The sequence below is a fragment of the Gobio gobio genome (assembly GCF_949357685.1).
Source record: "Gobio gobio genome assembly, chromosome: 1".
NCBI classification, from domain to species: domain Eukaryota; kingdom Metazoa; phylum Chordata; class Actinopteri; order Cypriniformes; family Gobionidae; genus Gobio; species Gobio gobio.
In genome coordinates, this window is record NC_137097.1 from 33841956 (window position 1) to 33860894 (window position 18939).

An 18939-nucleotide genomic window follows, 5' to 3' on the forward strand; every position below is an offset into this window, starting at 1 on the left:
TCCATATGTTCCCAAAATGTATGCTCTGCAACCTCAAAATCGACCGATGTTATAGTTAGATATGACAGCGCTACTGCAGCATGCATCGCCGCAGACGAGCAGTTGATATCTCTTCAATATCTCTTCAGCATATCTCTTCAGCAAACTGCCCCGAATAGAAGTAAAAGTTGCAGACGCTCAATACACAATCATCATCATCATCATCATTTAAGGTAAAGATGCTAAATGATCAATGCTTATGCCACTCGCTCTCTCCTATTGCGGTCCTTGATTTTGAAATTAACTGTTGATCAATAAAATGCAACTCATATTTGTTGATTTCGGTGATGTGAACTCGGTGATGTGAATTTATATCCGTTTTTCGGAGACACATTTATGTGACCAAGTGTAAATGGAATCGTTCTGATAAATCAGATAGATATCCGATCTGTAAAAACACATGAAGTGGACCAGGTATAAATAGGCCCAGCAAGATAACTCTTCGGTAAGCTTGAAATATAGGAATAAAAATATAAATATTGAATTGGGGAGGGGAGTTACGTGAATTTATCTCTGAACAAAACTGACTGTCTTCAGAATAGTTTCTATGGCATTTTACAGCGGTACCCAAAGAAACGCTTCTTTTCCATAAGTACCACCTACTGTCAGAGAGTGAATTAGCATTTTTATTCAGTCCATCTGTTTTTGTTTTGTGAAGGTGTGTCTTATGTAACAATTTCACAAAGCCAAAGTCAGACCATTCTGTATTTGCTCTAAGTCTTGAAATTATGCAATCTTATTTAAATCAAAAACAACTGCTCATGATACATGTGTGTATCTTTGTTTGGATCAAGATTAAAATGCAGTGGTTGCCTCACATTTCATTTTAAAGCTACACTGTGTAACTTTTTTAGTTTATTCTTAGCTAAAACACTTAGTTCTTTCAAAAATATATGTGCTCATTAATGTATATTTACTTCTTTCAAGTAATAAAGTATTCTCGTAAGTTTATAATATGCCATTTAAAATACATACGGGTAGGGGTTCGAATGCAGGTCGCCATGTTGCCCCTCCATCTTGAAAGTACATTAGCCAAAGAGGGACATACCCGTAAATTCAAGCTTCGCCTTTCGCGTTTTAACACTCGATGGCACTGTACAAAATTCCCTGCCTCGCGCATGTGCGCGTCAACTTGTTCAGACTTGTCTGGTGCATGTGCAGAGTTTTCATCTCAGCAGCGTCCAGTAACAGAGTTTTACGGAGTTTTCCTGGCTTGTTTATTCCTCAAAAGTCTGTTTTTCCTTGTGTGGTATTTCTGTGCGTTAATAACTCCGTAAGTAATAATAGTTATTGTCATTGTAGATGTGTTTCAGAGTGTGTCATCATGTAATTCAGTTGATGTCACCTCAGAAGTCTTTTTGTGTCAACATACAATAGCGTAATGCTCACCTATTTGAATAATCATTCAGTTATTTTGTTATCAACAATGTTTATTTGTTTATAGAAAATATTTGCTTGTAATGTATGTTGATGGAAATATGTATCAGGTCTGATCGGCATATTAACAATTGTTATACAGAACGCACTGCAGTGCTAAAGCTGCGCAGACACTTTTGTAATCCGACACCGCTTGTTAGCAGCAGCAGCGGCAGCTCCGCTCCTTTTAATGCAGCTGCATTTAGCGCCTATATATGGTACAATAAGCTCTGGTTTACGGTTACATTATACAAATGTAACTTATAAGTATAGTTATACAGTTCTTAACTGTGTATGTATATTTACCATCCTTATTTGTTCTCTCACAGAAACCACATTATGTACATATCCACGCAAACCTGTTTATGCCTTGCAATTGGATGACTGAATAAACATTACTATCATCAAAGTTCACTCTGGATTAGCTGCAGTTCTTTCTAGCCGAATAATTAGGCCAGTTGAGTTCCAACCATCCCACTGCGCACAGAATATCCCACAGGCACTGTGTCGAATGTGGACGAGGTCGAACTGGAAGCCATGTTAATCTTGGACTAAATCGGCCACCGTAGGAGTTAAAACGAAATCGGAATTGAGAGGAACAGAAACTAAAATTCACTGGATGGTCATATACCTTTTCACCGCTAGATGGGGGAAAATATCACACAGTGTAGCTTTAAGGCCAGTTTGGCCTGTTACAGAGCAAATAAACAACAAATAAATTTGCTTAAACAAAAAAATAAAAATAAAACAACAGATGGTCTCGGAAATAAAAAAAAACCCCTCTGAATTGGCCATGAAAAATCTATAGGTAGATCTTGCCTTTCATCAAGGCTGAGGTCAGGGATCTTTGGCTTGAAAAGGTTGGTGACCACTGTTCTACATGATCCTGCCAAAATATTTACAGCATAATGAGCGCTGCAGGATTTTATGCAGCAATATTGTAGAGCAATATAAACAATGTGAAGTTAATAACTCCGGCCCCACTTCATATTAAGTGGCCTTAACTACTACATACATCAAAAAATAAGTACAATGTATTTATTGTGTTCACTGTAAAAAAAAGTCAGTAAAATATGGCACAATGAACAAAAAGACTGCAAATGGGTGTTTGCAGGCCAACAACATATTTGATAGCATCTCCTAAAAAAAGAAATCTTTCTAAGAACAAGTCTTAGAAAATGTTTCATAAAATTCATAGTTCTGGACATAACAGCCTCAGATTGAAATGAAGCATGACCACACTTTTGGCTTCTCTTTATTTGTGGTTATAAGTTGTTATACTACTTTCACATAATATGTTTATGCATTTAAAAATATATTCTTAATATTTTAAATTTTTGTTTTTATGTTTGAGCCTATATATCTCCATATTAATAACTGTCTGAGTAATTCTGAATATTCAGCTGTAAACTCTCAAGTGTTGGCTTTCTAGAAATAGAAATATATTGGTTATGTGTATATTCAGAATAACTTGTGAGCAGCAGCCTTTTTACTATGGGTATGTCAAAATACCCCACTTGCCAAAATGGGGTTGACAGGCAAGGGGTTAATCATTAAAAGGTCCCATGGCATGGCATTTTTCTATTATTTTATAATGTTTCCTGAGGTGTACTTATATTGTTAGTATGATTTTTACATCAAAAAATGTCATAATTTAGAAATAAAAGGCATTTTTTCTATACTGTTATTACCCCTCTGGCTTGAATGCTCTGTTTCAAGGGGCGTGTCTGATGTGAGACTTCAGTGAAAACGCCCACTGTTGTGATTGGCTGACATCTTTGCATTTGAAATGAGTGTTCGATTATGTTGCGGAGGGGGCGTGGTTTAGCGAGGCACTGCATGCATGAGAGAGAGAGAGACTGACTGGCAACTCGTGAACCACGGAGAGCTGGAGGACGTTTTATTGTAACAGACTTTATTGTAATATATCTTATAATTTGTTTTTGTGTACATTTTTGACATTTCTGTGCGTTTAAATAGGTTTTAGGTCTGTATTATCTGTGTAAATAAGTGGGGAATTTTATTTTGACGGGTGTTGCAGTCTACGGAGCGATATGAAAAAAGAGGGAGCACTCGTGAGAGCTCGCGGTTCATCATTCAGTGGGTTTAAGCAGATTTAAAGTTTACAGTTTGTTTAGCACCCCCCGAAAAGACAATAGGTGTGTATGTGCTTGTTTACTGTCATTTGTAATGAGTATGTTTGTGTATTTTGCTGTATTGTTTGTTATTGATAATGCTATGGAGAAAGAGTTTGTGTACGAGGTGTTTAAGAGTTCTTCTTTGTTTTTTGTTCAGCTCTTACGGTGATTTTTGGAGATAAACGGTTTCAATAAACTCCTGAAACATCAGTAAAGTCTAGCCATCATTCGGACGGGGTCTGCTACATTTATTGTAACGTACTGAGTTGTTGAGAGCTGTGCTGTTAGCGCAAGCTTATTTGTATCTGAGAGTTCTGAATAAACAGTCCCAGTCACGTCGACTCTCTGTCTTCCACCTTTGTAACACATGTAATGTACCATTACAGCCGTCAAGATGAACGAATCGTCAAAGTATGGATTATAGCATTATTTTATGATCTATTCCTATCACATGAAAAGCTGCAGTGATGGGCATTGAGTACACAGGCAGTCTGTTGATTGCGTGAATGCAGTGATCTCCTCATTGTAACGCGATTTCTCTCACAAAATGCTTTCACCACAACTAACAGCAAACACGACATGGACATTAACACAGTAAGAGCTTTGTGCAGCATAAAAGCGTCATTCATTATAATGGCAGTTTGGGCAAGTGTGCAGATACACTCGCAACGTGTGATTGACAGATCCGAACATTATAAAGAGTGTTCTTTGATCGCTTTCTGTAGTATAATCACTTAAAAAAACGGATTTGTTTCATGCTACTGTAACCAAGTGGATGATTAGGATGGTGTACGGGGTGGGGCATATGTTTATTTTGTCCTATAAATGCCGCGAAGGCCAGCAGGTGGCGCGACTGCCTGACGTTTGATTCCTTCCCGTCCCCTTCCGGTGTTGTGACCCTGAAGCGCCATAGCGAGGTAGGAGCACTGCATTTTAGGTGTTATAGGAGTTTGCATAAGGATGTTGTTTCTTATGATCTATCTTATATTGTAGAGAGAACCCCTCCCGACACAAGACTGTGAGTGCGTGGGTGGTATATGATCGTATGCAAGTCGGGCATGCCGTGTTTGCAGTGTCGGCAACAAACCGTATCATGCAGCATCGTTAGTTTGAGCTATTGCGCCACATTTCTTGTTCACTCTTGGATTACGGCAGAGGTATGTCTGTATTAGATGATTAGGTTTATTATAATTCTTGTGTAATTGAGTGATTTAGAGGATTGTGTTGAGTGGGCACGACGCTGCTAGATTTGTGCCATGACTGGTGTTTTATGAGTTGATGTATTGTTTATTTTATTTATTTAGTTGAAGAATAAGTTATGTTTTTGTTTTCTGTTGACAGATCTTACTTTGTGGAGTTCTATGCATATGTACCTTTGATGTCTAGGCCCTGCTGTTTTGCTTATGCCTTATTTACTTGTTTTTCATAAGTTTTAAGTTGATTATTATGAATTGTGTGTTTTGAAATTATTTCTTTTTGTTATTATTTCTTTTGTTACTTAGGTTTTGTTTGTACCAACCGCTAAGGGTCTATTTGTATGTGCCAAAGGGGAACTTAACCCATCTTTCTATTTTTTAGGAACCAGCCTGTGTGGGAGTTTCCTCTTGGGGTCTTCTGGGTCTTTTCTCCACTGCATGTGGCGTGAGGTTTACAAACACTGCATGGGTATTGAGCGTGTAAAGTATTTGCAGTATTCACTACACCTTTTTTTAAATGTGTTGGTTTGTGTACACGTGTGGTGAGTGCTGTTTAAACTGTGGGTCTTTGGCCTAGTGACTTCTCCTCTGTTCTTCCCGCAGGCTTGGTTGACCATATATGCAGATTGTGGGTCCTGATTTTAATATTTTATTTAACGACTAGATATCTCAACTTGTGATTTTAATATTCTTCCTATTCATAAATTTTAGTACTAATTGTTAATAAAAGTGTTGTACTTGAGGGTCATGTCTATGTTCTTCATTTATTAGCGAGAGAGAACTTGTGTTGCTGTTTAGTTATGTCCGTGGGTATTGAAGCCCCGGTGGCGTAGTCGGACCAAGTGTTGCCATCGGTTACAATACTAACAGAAACGATTGTTTTAGTCACTGGCTTGATTCACTGATGCATTACGCTTAGGGCATCAAGACGGCGGTCATTAAACGATCTAGAAAGAAAGTCTGAGTGAACTTGAATGATTAGCTACACATCAGAAATCACTGATCACAGATCAGGCATTAATGAACACTGTTACTCACTGTTTGTCGCGGTGCTGTCGAATCCATATCGTAAAGTCTGTTTGTAAAGCCTGTGCTGACATAAACTGAATAAATTTTTGCAGAGTGCTCTGGGTGGGCAAAGCAGAGGAAGGGGGAGGTAACCTTTCCTGTTATGACGTCATACCAGGAAAATTCCAGATCAGCTCGTCTGAGCTGTCATTTTCTCAAAGGCAGAGAAAGACAGCCAGAACTCGGTTTACACCAATCACAATTTCTAGCCACTTGGGGACCGAAGAGGTTTGTGACTGAAATGTATGCATTTCATGTCAACACTATCAACACCAAAATGAATCTGCAGCAGTCAGGTGGTACAGGTCAGTACCACAACGTAGACATTCTAGTTTTATTTAATTTAAGTAAAAGTAAACGTTTTCTAAAATAAATATACTGTTTGTAATCAGGAATTTATAAGATAAATGTGCTCTTCTGATTAAATTGAGAGGGTATTAATGAGGTACAAATGATCTCACATTCACAGCAGACAGAACGATAGTTACTGCTCACATACTTTTCCAGAGTCACAGGTCCAAGGTTATTGTAGATCAGATCCAGTTCTCTCAGGTGTGACGGGCTTGAACTCAGAGCTGATGACAGAGCAGCACAACCTTCTTCAGTCACCATACAGCCAGATAACCTACAACAACAGCAGGTCTTCATGTTAGTGTGTTTCATTTTTAAAGATATACCAAGGATGCAAAGCATACGGTCCGTGGAAAACAACCGGCCCACCTGATCAATCCATATGACCCACAGGCCAAGTAACTGAAATATAATGCAGTTGCAGAGTTACCCACACACAGATGCTGTTACTTCTATATTCACTAGTGGTCCTTTTTTTCTTGCTAATGTGGTTGTACTTAACTGAGGGCCAGTCATGAATATGGTCATACATTTCTTTGTATATGTGTAATAGTTTAATTCACTGTTGTGATTTAGTCAGGCAGTCAGTCACTGACCTATAGTTAGGACTGTGCTACTGACCTGGATGCTGACTCAGTTTAGTATAGGTAAGATCGGCATTATTATTAGTAGCATAAGACGGACCTAACGATGATAACGGCAGTTCATCTCCACAATGGTGTAATGTTGATTAATCGCATGTGTGCATGCATCAAAGAGTATGTTTATTTCTTTCATTATACTGCGTGTTTACATTTTGAACGACGTTGCAGCTCATCATTTCTTTTCTTCGCAGGGGGACAGATGCACTTGGTGATGAGTAGACTGAGGGGCAGCTCATGAGGCAGGCAGGCATTTGATCGCCTCAGCCTGCTGATGGACTGCCGAGAACTACAGGGCATAGTCCTTGACTTGGGATGTCATGATACCAAACTTATAGGGTAACACTTTATTTTAAGGGTCCAGAATAATGCATTAGTTAAGCATTAATTAAGGGTTAACTTGTTCACAACTAAGCATTAGTTAAGCACGAACACACTAGTAATTAATGATTAACTTTACATTTTAAGGGTCCGTAATTATGCATTAGTTAAACTAGTAATTAATGATTTGCTTGTTCACGATTATGCATTAGTTAAGCATGGACACAATAGTTATTAATGATTAACTTAACATTACAGTAAGGGCATATTATACATTATTTACAACTTAATAAGCCATATATTATTTTTATGTAGCTGTGTAATTATATGTCTGTATTTTCTGTTAAGTTAACTGAACAATAAGCTAGTAATTATGTTTAATTACTGCTGATTTTGCCGTTATAAATTGCTAAAATAGTGTAATAAAGACAATTTGAGCCCCAATTCTGAAGTGAAAGTTTTATTCTCATTAATTATGGCACTTATTGAATGACATTTAAGTTTATTAACCAGAATAAGCCAATAATTAAGCCTAACTACCATTAATACAGTTCTAATAAAGGCAATTTGACCCCCTATTCTAAAGTGAAAGTTTAATCCTCATTAATTATGGCACTTATTCAGTGATATTTAAGTTTATTGACCAGAATAAGTCAATAATTAAGCCTAACTACCATTAATACAGTACTAATAAAGGCAATTTGACCCCCTATTCTAAAGTGAAAGTTTAATCCTCATTAATTATGCCACTTTATCAGTGATATTTAAGTTTATTAACCAGAATAAGCGAATAATTAAGCCTAACTACCATTAATACAGTACTAATAAAGGCAATTTGACCCCCTATTCTAAAGTGAAAGTTTAATCCTCATTAATTATGGCACTTATTCAGTTATATTTAAGTTTATTAACCAGAATAAGCCAATAATTAAGCCTAACTACCATTAATACAGTACTAATAAAGGCAATTTGACCCCCTATTCTAAAGTGAAAGTTTAATCCTCATTAATTATGGCACTTATTCAGTGATATTTAAGTTTATTAACCAGAATAAGCGAATAATTAAGCCTAACTACCATTAATACAGTACTAATAAAGGCAATTTGACCCCCTATTCTAAAGTGAAAGTTGTATCCTCATTAATTATGGCACTTATTGAGTTATCACTAAACATTTCGCTGTTTGTGACTTCTGCTGCAAACTCGGTTCAAAGGATTACGTTAAACAAAACTTCACTTTAAAACTCTAAAATGAATAACATTTCTGTAAACATTTAACCATTTATCATGTAACGTTAATACTTATTTTGTTTGCCGTGGACACAATGACTAGAAAGTACACCAAAACGCAACATAAATTCACAAAATACACCAATTTAATTTGTTCGCTGTAATCCACATCTTTAGAATCCATTATGATGATCTTTATCCAGCGATCTTCATCTTCATGTTCAACAGCGACCGTAAACAAATCCCGCGCACGTTATGAATTCAAAAAACTCGCTTTACGGCAGTGATATCAAACGCTCATTGGCTCTCGCCTGCTTCGTCACAGATTGCGACATGCCGTGTTTTAGTGTTTGAATGAGAACGCGCGCGCCTTCGAATAGTGGAGTGAAGCTTAAAGGTCCCATGGCATGAAATTTTCATTTTATGAGGTATTTCAACATTGATATGAGTACCCCTAGCCGGAATATTGTCCCTAAGTGGATAGAAATGTTGATCGGTGTAAAACCGAGTTCTGGCTGTCTTTCTCTGCCTTTGAGAAAATGACAGGGCAGACGAGCCAATCCTGAAGTCTCCTGGTTTGACGTCCACACAGGAACGGTTCCCTCCCTTTCCTCCGCCCAGAGAATCTGGCACGCCCTTGCAAGCGCTCGAGAGATCATTGCTTGTGAACGCTGGCAGTTTCTCAGTGTTTGGATGTACAAATGAAAACACAAGTCTTTTTTCAGTTCCTTCTGATCATAAGATCATTGATTTCTTATGTGTAGCTAATTATTTATTATTCGTGCACACGCAGCGGCTTCTCTCTCTCCCGACAGAACGGTGTTTTCGTGTTTTCTATCTTGTGAGTCAGTGTTTTTGTCCTCGTCGCGTCTATCTGTTCTTAAATGTGCATACAGTTGGGAGTTTCTGTTCAACATCGGCAGAGCCACATCTTTAGAGATAAACCTCACACACGCCGAAGCTCGGCCTTCAACATCCCCAACCCCCAGTACTGCATCTGGCCCACAGCGGAGGCACCAAACGCGGCGCGAGATTAAGCAGAAGGGGGGGTAAGCGTGAGGGTATCCGGCTAGGCTAGCCAGCTTTCCCCACAATAAACTGGATTACATTCGATTACTGCTGTTGTGTCTTTGTTTGCGCTGTGTAAGTTACTCAATGCGCGTCACTGAAGCTTTTCATATGATTGGAACATATCCAGAAATAATGCTTTAATCAACACTTACTAACTCGTTCATCTCGCTGTAATGGTACATTGCATGTGTTACAAAGTTGGTAGAATAATGATGAAGACGGACTCGGCGTGACTGGGACTCGTGTTTATTCAGAACTCTCAGATACAAACACAATAAACTCGCGCTGACAGACAGCGCTCTCACAACTCAGTAGTTACTATAAATAACTTTGTTAGCAATCGCTCCGTCTCCGTGATGTCCGGTTCGCGAACGAATCATTCTTTTGAATCGGTTCTTTTTAGTGAACCGAACCAGTTCACCAAATCGGACTGAATCGTTCTAAACAGTTCGCATCTCGAGTCAGCGCTGATCCATAATTTACTAAAGTTACTAACTTTCTGACATGAGTGACAGCCCCTCCGACTAGAAATAAACTAATAACCTGAAGTATATGCTGTAACTACAACAGTTCACCCTGAACTGAGACATGCTGAGAACTGATGTGAAGTGAACTCAGGTCCATCCGTCTCTCTGGCAGCAGCTCGTGCGTCGTAGACCTCGTTAAACCACGCCCCCTCCGCTCATTTAAAATGCAAAGATGTCAGCCAATCACAACAGTGGGCGTTTTTACTGAAGTCTCACAGCAGACATGCCTCTTGAAACAGGGCAGTCAGCCACAGGGCAAACAGCAGTATAGACAAAATGCCTTTTATTTCTAAATTATGACATTTTATGATGTAAAAATCATACTAACAATATAAGTACACCTCAGGAAACACTATAAAATAATAGAAAAATGCCATGCCATGGGACCTTTAAATTAAATAACTTAAATTCTCTATATCGCCAGAGAAGACTCCGACTGCAAAACATCGTCATTTGGACTACTATTGGTACCGCTTTTGATATTTTCACAATAAAGAAATTATTGTGAATACACTTTTGTTATGTTTTTTCTTCATAAGTTCACCCTAACGTTACATACTTTTAAGAAATGTTTATATGTAGGTTTAGAGGTTTGAGTGAGATTAGTGGCTCAACATATAATTGTAATGCTATATTGTTACTCAAATTTAAATTTTCCAAAACATTTCTGCTCATTAAGTTGTATTGTCATTTTTTATTCTCTGTTATGTTTGGGTTTAGGGATATAACATGTAAAATGGTAAAAGGGGAATTGTACATCTTTTTTCATGATATAAAATATATTTTTCGGGGTTTTTTTTCTGTAATACATAATACGTTTGTTTCAATGTTAACCTTACCTTAAACCATTTATACAAATATACAACAAAAGTATGTTTTGTGTGCGTAAAAGCTGCTTATTCTGGTCAATAAACTTAAATATCACTGAGTAAGTGCCATAATTAATGAGGATTAAACTTTCACTTTAGAATAGGGGGTCAAATTGCCTTTATTAGTACTGTATTAATGGTAGTTAGGCTTAATTATTGACTTATTCTGGTCAATAAACTTAAATATCACTGAATAAGTGCCATAATTAATGAGGATTAAACTTTCACTTTAGAATAGGGGGTCAAATTGCCTTTATTAGAACTGTATTAATGGTAGTTAGGCTTAATTATTGGCTTATTCTGGTTAATAAACTTAAATATCATTCAATAAGTGCACTAATTAATGAGAATAAAACTTTCACTTCAGAATAGGGGCTCAAATTGTCTTTATTACACTATTTTAGCAATTTATAACGGCAAAATCAGCAGTAATTAAACATAATTACTAGCTTATTGTTCAGTTAACTTAAAGGGTTAGTTCACCCAAAAATGAAAATTCTGTCATTAATTACTTACCCTCATGTCGTTCGACACCCGTCAGACCTCCGTTCATCTTCGGAACAGAAATTGAGATATTTTAGTTGAAATCTGATGCCTCTGAAAGTCCTCCATTGGCTCAATGGCACTCTACACTCTCAAGACTTTTAAAAGGTACTAAAGACGTCGTTACAAGTCCATCTCACTACAGTGGTTCTAAAATAACTTTATGAATCGGCGACAATAGTTTTTGTGCGCAAAAAAACCCTAAATAACGACTTGCATAGTGATGACGATTTCAAAACAAAGCATCATGAAGCTTCGAAGCGTTATGAATCACTGAGTCGATTCAGCGGTTTGAATCGCCAAATTTCAGCAGTTTGGCGGTTTGACACGCGATCCGAATCATCATTCGGCTCAGTGATTCATAACGCTTCGAAGCTTCATGGTGCTTTGTTTTGAAATCGTCATCACTATGTAAGTCGTTATTTAGGGTTTCTTTGCGCACAAAAACTATTCTTGCCGATTCATAAAGTTATTTTAGAACCACTGTAGTGAGATGGACTTTGTAACAACGTCTTTAGTACCTTTTAAGGGTCTTGAGAGTGTAGAGTGCCATTGAGCCAATGGAGGACTTTCAGAGGCATCAGATTTCAACTAAAATATCTTAATTTCTGTTCCGAAGATGAACGGAGGTCTGACGGGTGTCGAACGACATGAGGGTAAGTAATTAATGACAGAATTTTAATTTTTGGGTGAACTAACCCTTTAACAGAAAATACAGACATATAATTACACAGCTACAGAAAAATAATATATGGCTTATTAAGTTGTGAATAATGTCTAATATGCCCTTACTGTAATGTTAAGTTAATCATTAATAACTATTGTGTCCATGCTTAACTAATGCATAATTGTGAACAAGCAAATCATTAATTACTAGTTTAACTAATGCATAATTACGGACCCTTAAAATGTTAAGTTAATCATTAATAACTATTGTGTCCATGCTTAACTAATGCATAATTGTGAACAAGCAAATCATTAATTACTAGTTTAACTAATGCATAATCACTTTTTTTTTTCTCCTCAACATTTAGCCTGTTCACGTGTTAGTCCGGATTTTTTTGTGTGTGTTAAATACAAAATAGGGGCTGTTACCAATCAAATCACTGTTGGGCTGTTACCAATCAAATTAAATAATTTATACAGAAAAAACTGCATTAAAAAATGTTATGAGATTGTTTTAAATATTTTTGAATATACAAATAAGAAAAGTTGGAAAGTATGTTTAAACCACAAGTAGGTGGCAGCAGGTGACCGTTTTAATGAGTGAGTCACTGAGTCGATTCGTTCAAAAAGCTGATTCATTCAAGAATGAGGCAGTCGTTTATGGATAGGTCATTGAATCTTTGATACAACCGATTCATTCAAAGCGCTGAATCATTCAGTAACATTGATTTCTCCACGAGAGGCTGCGCGAGCGTCAACAGCGCAACATTGTTACCGTCAGTTTGTTATACATTAGGCTATATATTATTATCCACTATCGATCGCCAGTCTTACGCTAAATTAATGCAGAATCATTCTTGCATTTTGTTGATTCCCTAGTTTTTTGTTATTGATGTTTTAATCTGTAGAGTAAAATTCTCTTTCACTTGCCCCTTCAAAAATCCACTTGTCCCACAAACATTGTTCTTTAACTTGTAAGAATACACATTTAAGTGCTATCAAGTTATTAACAAAATCAATATAAGTAATAATAACTCTTACAATATACATTTTTAAAAATCAGAGTCATACTGACTGCTGCTAATCTGAGTTCAGATATAGACCTACCGCAGCTCGTACGTGAACACATTACACACGGCTGTGTTGATGGCTGATTTAATCACGTTCAAGAACGGTTAAACAGAACTAAAGAAATATTATTATTACTGGTAAAGTTACCGCGTACCAGACATTTTCTCACCGCTTCCCAACTCCCAACATGCACACGCACACGATGCACACACATCTGTGCAACTGCCATTGTACTGTAGCCTACGTCAGCATTGCATTATTATCTCATCCCATCTCACCAACAGTTTAATACTCGCACATACAAACGTAGTCAGAGAAGGACCTCGTCTTCTTTCCAATCGCATGAACATTCCGAAACAGCAGTCGCATCCTCTCAAACTGCCCAATGAATCACTCAATTCTCATTGGCTACCTGCCAATGTGGCAGGTAGATTGACAGTGTTACCCGCCAATTGCAAAATTCACCCGCATTTGGCGCGTGGTTGGGTGTTAATTTCAGGCCCTGTCTGCGGGGGTTTACCCGCCAAAAGCACCCTCGCTGAATCCTTGGTCTCCCCAGGTGTTGAGCAGACCCACAGCTGTTTTTTTACACACATTCAAGTCGCTTACGTGCCGTCACATCAAGACTGGAACTCTTCCAGTTCTTGTAAACTACTCTATATGAAAGCAGAGATGAATCTCTAACAAAACACTCGGCTCTGAAGCGAAAACTTAAATGGGCGAGTACTGCACGCTTCCTTATACCCACAGCACAGGTTGTGGTTTGTGATGCAAATCTCACTCAACAAATATCCATTGGCCAGATCGGTTGACACTCAAAGGTGATAGGGCTCTCAGACGAGATCCCAATTATTAAAGGGATAGTTCACCCAAAAACGAAAATTTGATGTTTATCTGCTTACCCACAAGGCATCCAAGATGTAGGTGTCTTCGTTTCTTCAGTAGAACACAAATGAAGATTTTTAACTCCAACCACTGCTGTGTGTCACTCATATAATGCTTGTCAATGGGGTTGAATTCTATTAGAGTAAAAAAAACATGGACAGACAACTTCAAATTAAACCCCGCGGCTCGTGACGACACATTGATGTCTTAAGACACGAAACGATCATTTTTTGAGAGAAACCGAACGGTATTTATGCAATTAATTCACCTCATATCAGATGTATGTCTTCAGCTCTTCCCGTGAGTGAGGTCAAAATAGCGGCCGGGTCATAGATATATACATAGATACCTCATTAGTGCCTGCGTGGATCGCTCGAATGAGGATTTCTACGTATACATATCTATGACACGGCCGCTATTTTGACCTCATTCATGGGAAGTGATGGCAGTCTGGAGAGCTGAAGACATACGTCTGATATGAGGTGAATTAATTGCATAAATACCGTTGGGTTTCTCTCAGAAACCGATCGTTTCGTGTCTTAAGACATCAATGTGTCGTCACGAGCCGCGGGGTTTAATTTGAAGTTGTCTGTCCGTGTTTTTTTTACTCTAATAGAATTCGACCCCCTTTAGAGTTAAAAATCTTCATTTGTGTTCTACTAAAGAAAAGAAGACGGCTACATCTTGGATGCCTTAGGGGTAAGCAGAAAAACATAAAATTTTCGTTTTTGGGTGAACTATCCCTTTAAGGCCGTTTTCACACCTGAAAGTCCGCACCAAGGTCCGAATCGAAGTTCATGTTTTGATACATTTGATACTTTCGGTTAGTTTTGGTTTGGTTTCACATTGCAATTATGCGAGCGGACTAAAGAACTTTACACGACACACTTACGTCCACCCGTCATCGTCTATCTGGGCTGCATCTGGACATTGATTGGTTTGTAAACGAACGTGCGTCAGACGTCAGCATCTTTGACAAGAATGAATGAACGGACACATATGGTTGCCACTATTGAACAGTGCACATTGCTTGACTATTTTCTTTTTGTCACGTTTAAAAGTGGACATTTCAAGCTTTATATACACATATTTCTCATGTTTGTGAGATGAGTAGCCTGCTGAGTTTCGGTTTATTTGAGACGCGCTCCAGTTCATGTGCAAAGCATGTGATCGCTCCCACGATTATTGTCTGCTATAGATTTTTTGCTTCTTATTTATTAAATCCAGGCCATTATCTTATTAAACATTGATTAAAATTGAGATACAATTTATACAAAAGGAAATTCACATTAAGGAAAGGCTTTCTAAGCAAAATCATACAACATTTCGTTCAAAATCATTTGTGACCTTCTGTCTTCTGACATATTGCGCATCTTTTCACTTTTCATAATCAATGTAGCCTAGATGAAATTTAAAAATAACATTACAATATTTAAACATAAACATGAACTTCCTGTAAATGGTCTGAAAGTACGAACCATAGAGAAAATGCTTTCACACTAGAACCGAACCGAACCTTTGTTCAGTTTGATCCGGACCGAGACTACCTCTTTTCGTCGGACCAAATCGCGTCTGTTTGGTCCGGACCGTTAGCCTGGTTAAAACCAGACCATTCTCAGTAGTAACTGAGTTATGGTCTGGCAAAGCTTCATAGACAAATCATTTCCAAAGGGGCGTCACCAACGGGCGTCGCTCAAATGCCTCTCGGTGCAATTGGATAGACCTAAAACCAATCAGAGCGATGAGGGAGATTACGTATGCAGAGCGACGGAGAAACATCTGACTGGCCGTTTCTCATATGCGTTCTTGTCTGTACTTGTGTTCTCAAATAGGAAATGTCCCCGGTTTCCATTTCAGAAATCTGGTCACCTTACCTAAACCACATATTAATGTTTAATATATTATTTTTAAAATGTAAACGAAAAGAGGTAGGGTGTTTTATACTTCGTTTTATTATAAATATATAAGATAATCAATGTAGGCCTAGCTACGCGTTGCCTGAACCACATTCGTGTGGCTATTATTATGTTTAATTTTTATTTTTTTTTATGAAATGAGGCAGTGGTGTTTTATGACATATTTCGTACGCGAACTTCTGACTTGCGTCCGTGACTTACCAAGTTTGACTCCGGAGAACGAGTCCGCCTACTATGCTCTTGACAGTATCACTCAGTATATATTTGTGTAGTGCAGGCAATGCATATTATCTTCAATGCATGTTTATAACAAAACGAAATATAAAAAACCCAGCCTCTTTTCGTTTTTTAAAAAAACACACACACATAATATAGGCTATGATTATCTCACTGTAATAAATTAAATATGACACAAAACACAACCCAGTCTCTTTTTGTTAAATGTCAGTTTATGTGTGATCATCAATAGCAATTATAAAAGTATAAGTAAAAGGTATAAGAAGCTATACAATAAATAAAGCAATTCAGTCAAAGTCAGCGCTAGGAGACTACAACGGTAAAGTTTAATATCTTAAAAATATAAAGTTATGAAACTTCACTTTGCCCTCAGACAAAACGATCTGTCTAGGAACAAATTATAGATTAATGAGAGCAAAGATCAGCCATAAGATCTACACAAGACGAGACGGTTTAACCACTACAGGGACATCAGAGCCAGCGGCAGACGGCAGAAGGACTGGCCGAGGAAAGGCGCCTCTCGGCGGGCTCAATGATCGATTGAACGCCGCTGAACCACTGGAACTCACAACTCCGAAAACGGCAGATCAAATTTTTAAAAAAAAGGCGCTCTCTTTATAAATAAACCACAGATTTGAGCTTTAAACAACTTCATTCACTCCTGAAAAGGACTTAAAACTATATTTTGTAAAACATTAACACTACCAGAGGACTCTCGCTAAGACCCATTCGTTTAGCCACCAAAGGGCCAAGCTGGTATCAGACTTTTGCCGGATCCAGTCGGTAAGACAGCGATAACATCTTTTTTAGATATAAAGGCTTCGAGTGTTGTTCTTTGCTCGGGTTTTAACGAAAAGGAAAAGTTTAAATCGCTTAAAACAGACACGATAGCTGATTCGAACGAGTGATGCTCCACAGCAGCGGCAAATCTGCTTCAACGTCGCTGCGCTGTCGTCATCGTGTAAAGCCCGCCCCAACGTTTCTAATTGGTGCCGCGATTTCTAGGGTTTAGAAATGGGTTTGAATGGACTCTTTGCCAGACTACTTGCACAGCAAATCTAAATTTGCCGGAAGTTGTCTGGGTTTTCCCAGGCTACCGGACCGTGGTACCGGGGAGATTTCACACCTGTAATTTTGATCGGGACCAAACTGAAAAGTCGGAAAATCTGGACCAAACAAGGTAGGTGTGAAAGGGCCCTAAGTCACTAACTCGTAGTGACTGAATTAATGGGAAGCACAGAATAAGAATGAATTGCAGGGAAATTCTTCAAATTTTGTTTGCAGCCAACAAAAGACATTGACAAATGTACACATAAATGAAATAATTGTGGTGTTTTTGGACCTTTAACTGAAACAATGATATTCTTGTTCAAAATATAAATTACCTTTGTCTGCTATGATCACAAGAAAGTACACTAAAACACCTCTTATATATATATATATATATATATATATATATATATATTTATATTAAATTAGTGGTGGGCCGTTATCGGCGTTAACATGCTGCATTAACGTGAGACTCTTATCGGGCGATAAAAAAAATATTGCCGTTAATCTATTCTCAAAGTTGGGTTGGGAGCTGGGTCCTACGCAAGCTATGATGACTTTCACCTTGATATTTTAGCGCCGATGTATACCTAGTCGAATTGCACTGTAGGGGGCGAGAGAACGAGTCTTCGAACCTGTGTGTATGCCTACTAGTGTTGTCGGTTGTGTGACCGGTCTGAATTTCGTGCAGGCTTGCACATAGCGTTAATTCTATTAATTCCCGCAGATTTCGCGCTCGCATCTGAAGCGCACACACACATATCATAATAAAGCTTCCTCTGACATACAAGTGCAAAAATGAGCTCCTTTTTCCAGCTTATTAATGGTCAAATATACTCAAAAATGTCTCAATGCCCATCTTGGTGAGTTTTAACGTAAACACAGTCGTAACCAGCTCACAGGAACAGTTTTTGGGATCCATGCATGCGTCAGGTCTTAAAGGGACATAAATTATTTATTATTCAAACTACAAAAAGGCAAACGATCACTTAAGAGCACACATTCTGATTGCCTTGGCAGAATTCAAATGAGCCATTTTAATCTAGATTAATTCCAAAATTACAGTGAGATTAATCTAGATTAAAAAAAAATTATATATATATATATATAAACACACACACACACACACACACACTCACCTAAAGGATTATTAGGAACACCTGTTCAATTTCTCATTAATGCAATTATCTAATTAACCAATCACATGGCAGTTGCTTCAATGCATTTAGGGGTGTGGTCCTGGTCAAGACAATCTCCTGAACTCCAAACTGAATGTCAGAATGGGAAAGAAAGGTGATTTAAGCAATTTTGAGCGTGGCATGGTTGTTGGTGCCAGACGGGCCGGTCTGAGTATTTCACAATCTGCTCAATTACTGGGATTTTCATGCACAACCATTTCTTGGGTTTACAAAGAATGGTGTGAAAAGGGAAAAACATCCAGTATGCGGCAGTCCTGTGGGCGAAAATGCCTTGTTGATGCTAGAGGTCAGAGGAGAATGGGCCGACTGATTCAAGCTGATAGAAGAGCAACTTTAACTGAAATAACCACTCGTTACAACCGAGGTATTCAGCAAAGCATTTGTGAAGCCACAACACAATTTGCAGGAGCTCACCAAAATTGGACAGTTGAAGACTGGAAAAATTTTGCCTGGTCTGATGAGTCTCGATTTCTGTTGAGACTTTCAGATGGTAGAGTCAGAATTTG

General features: G+C 38.1%; 1 protein-coding gene across 3 annotated transcripts in view; it reads right to left on the reverse strand.

Annotated features, from left to right (window-relative positions):
• The window catches only part of LOC307126110 (NLR family CARD domain-containing protein 3-like), a 60717-nt gene that overhangs the window by 14997 nt on the left and 26781 nt on the right, over positions 1-18939 (reverse strand). For all 3 annotated transcript variants that reach the window (XM_079816486.1, XM_079816485.1, XM_079816487.1), the window contains one exon: positions 6357-6482. In XM_079816486.1, the coding sequence (XP_079672612.1) occupies positions 6357-6482 (126 nt within the window). The remainder of the gene's footprint in view (positions 1-6356; positions 6483-18939) is intronic.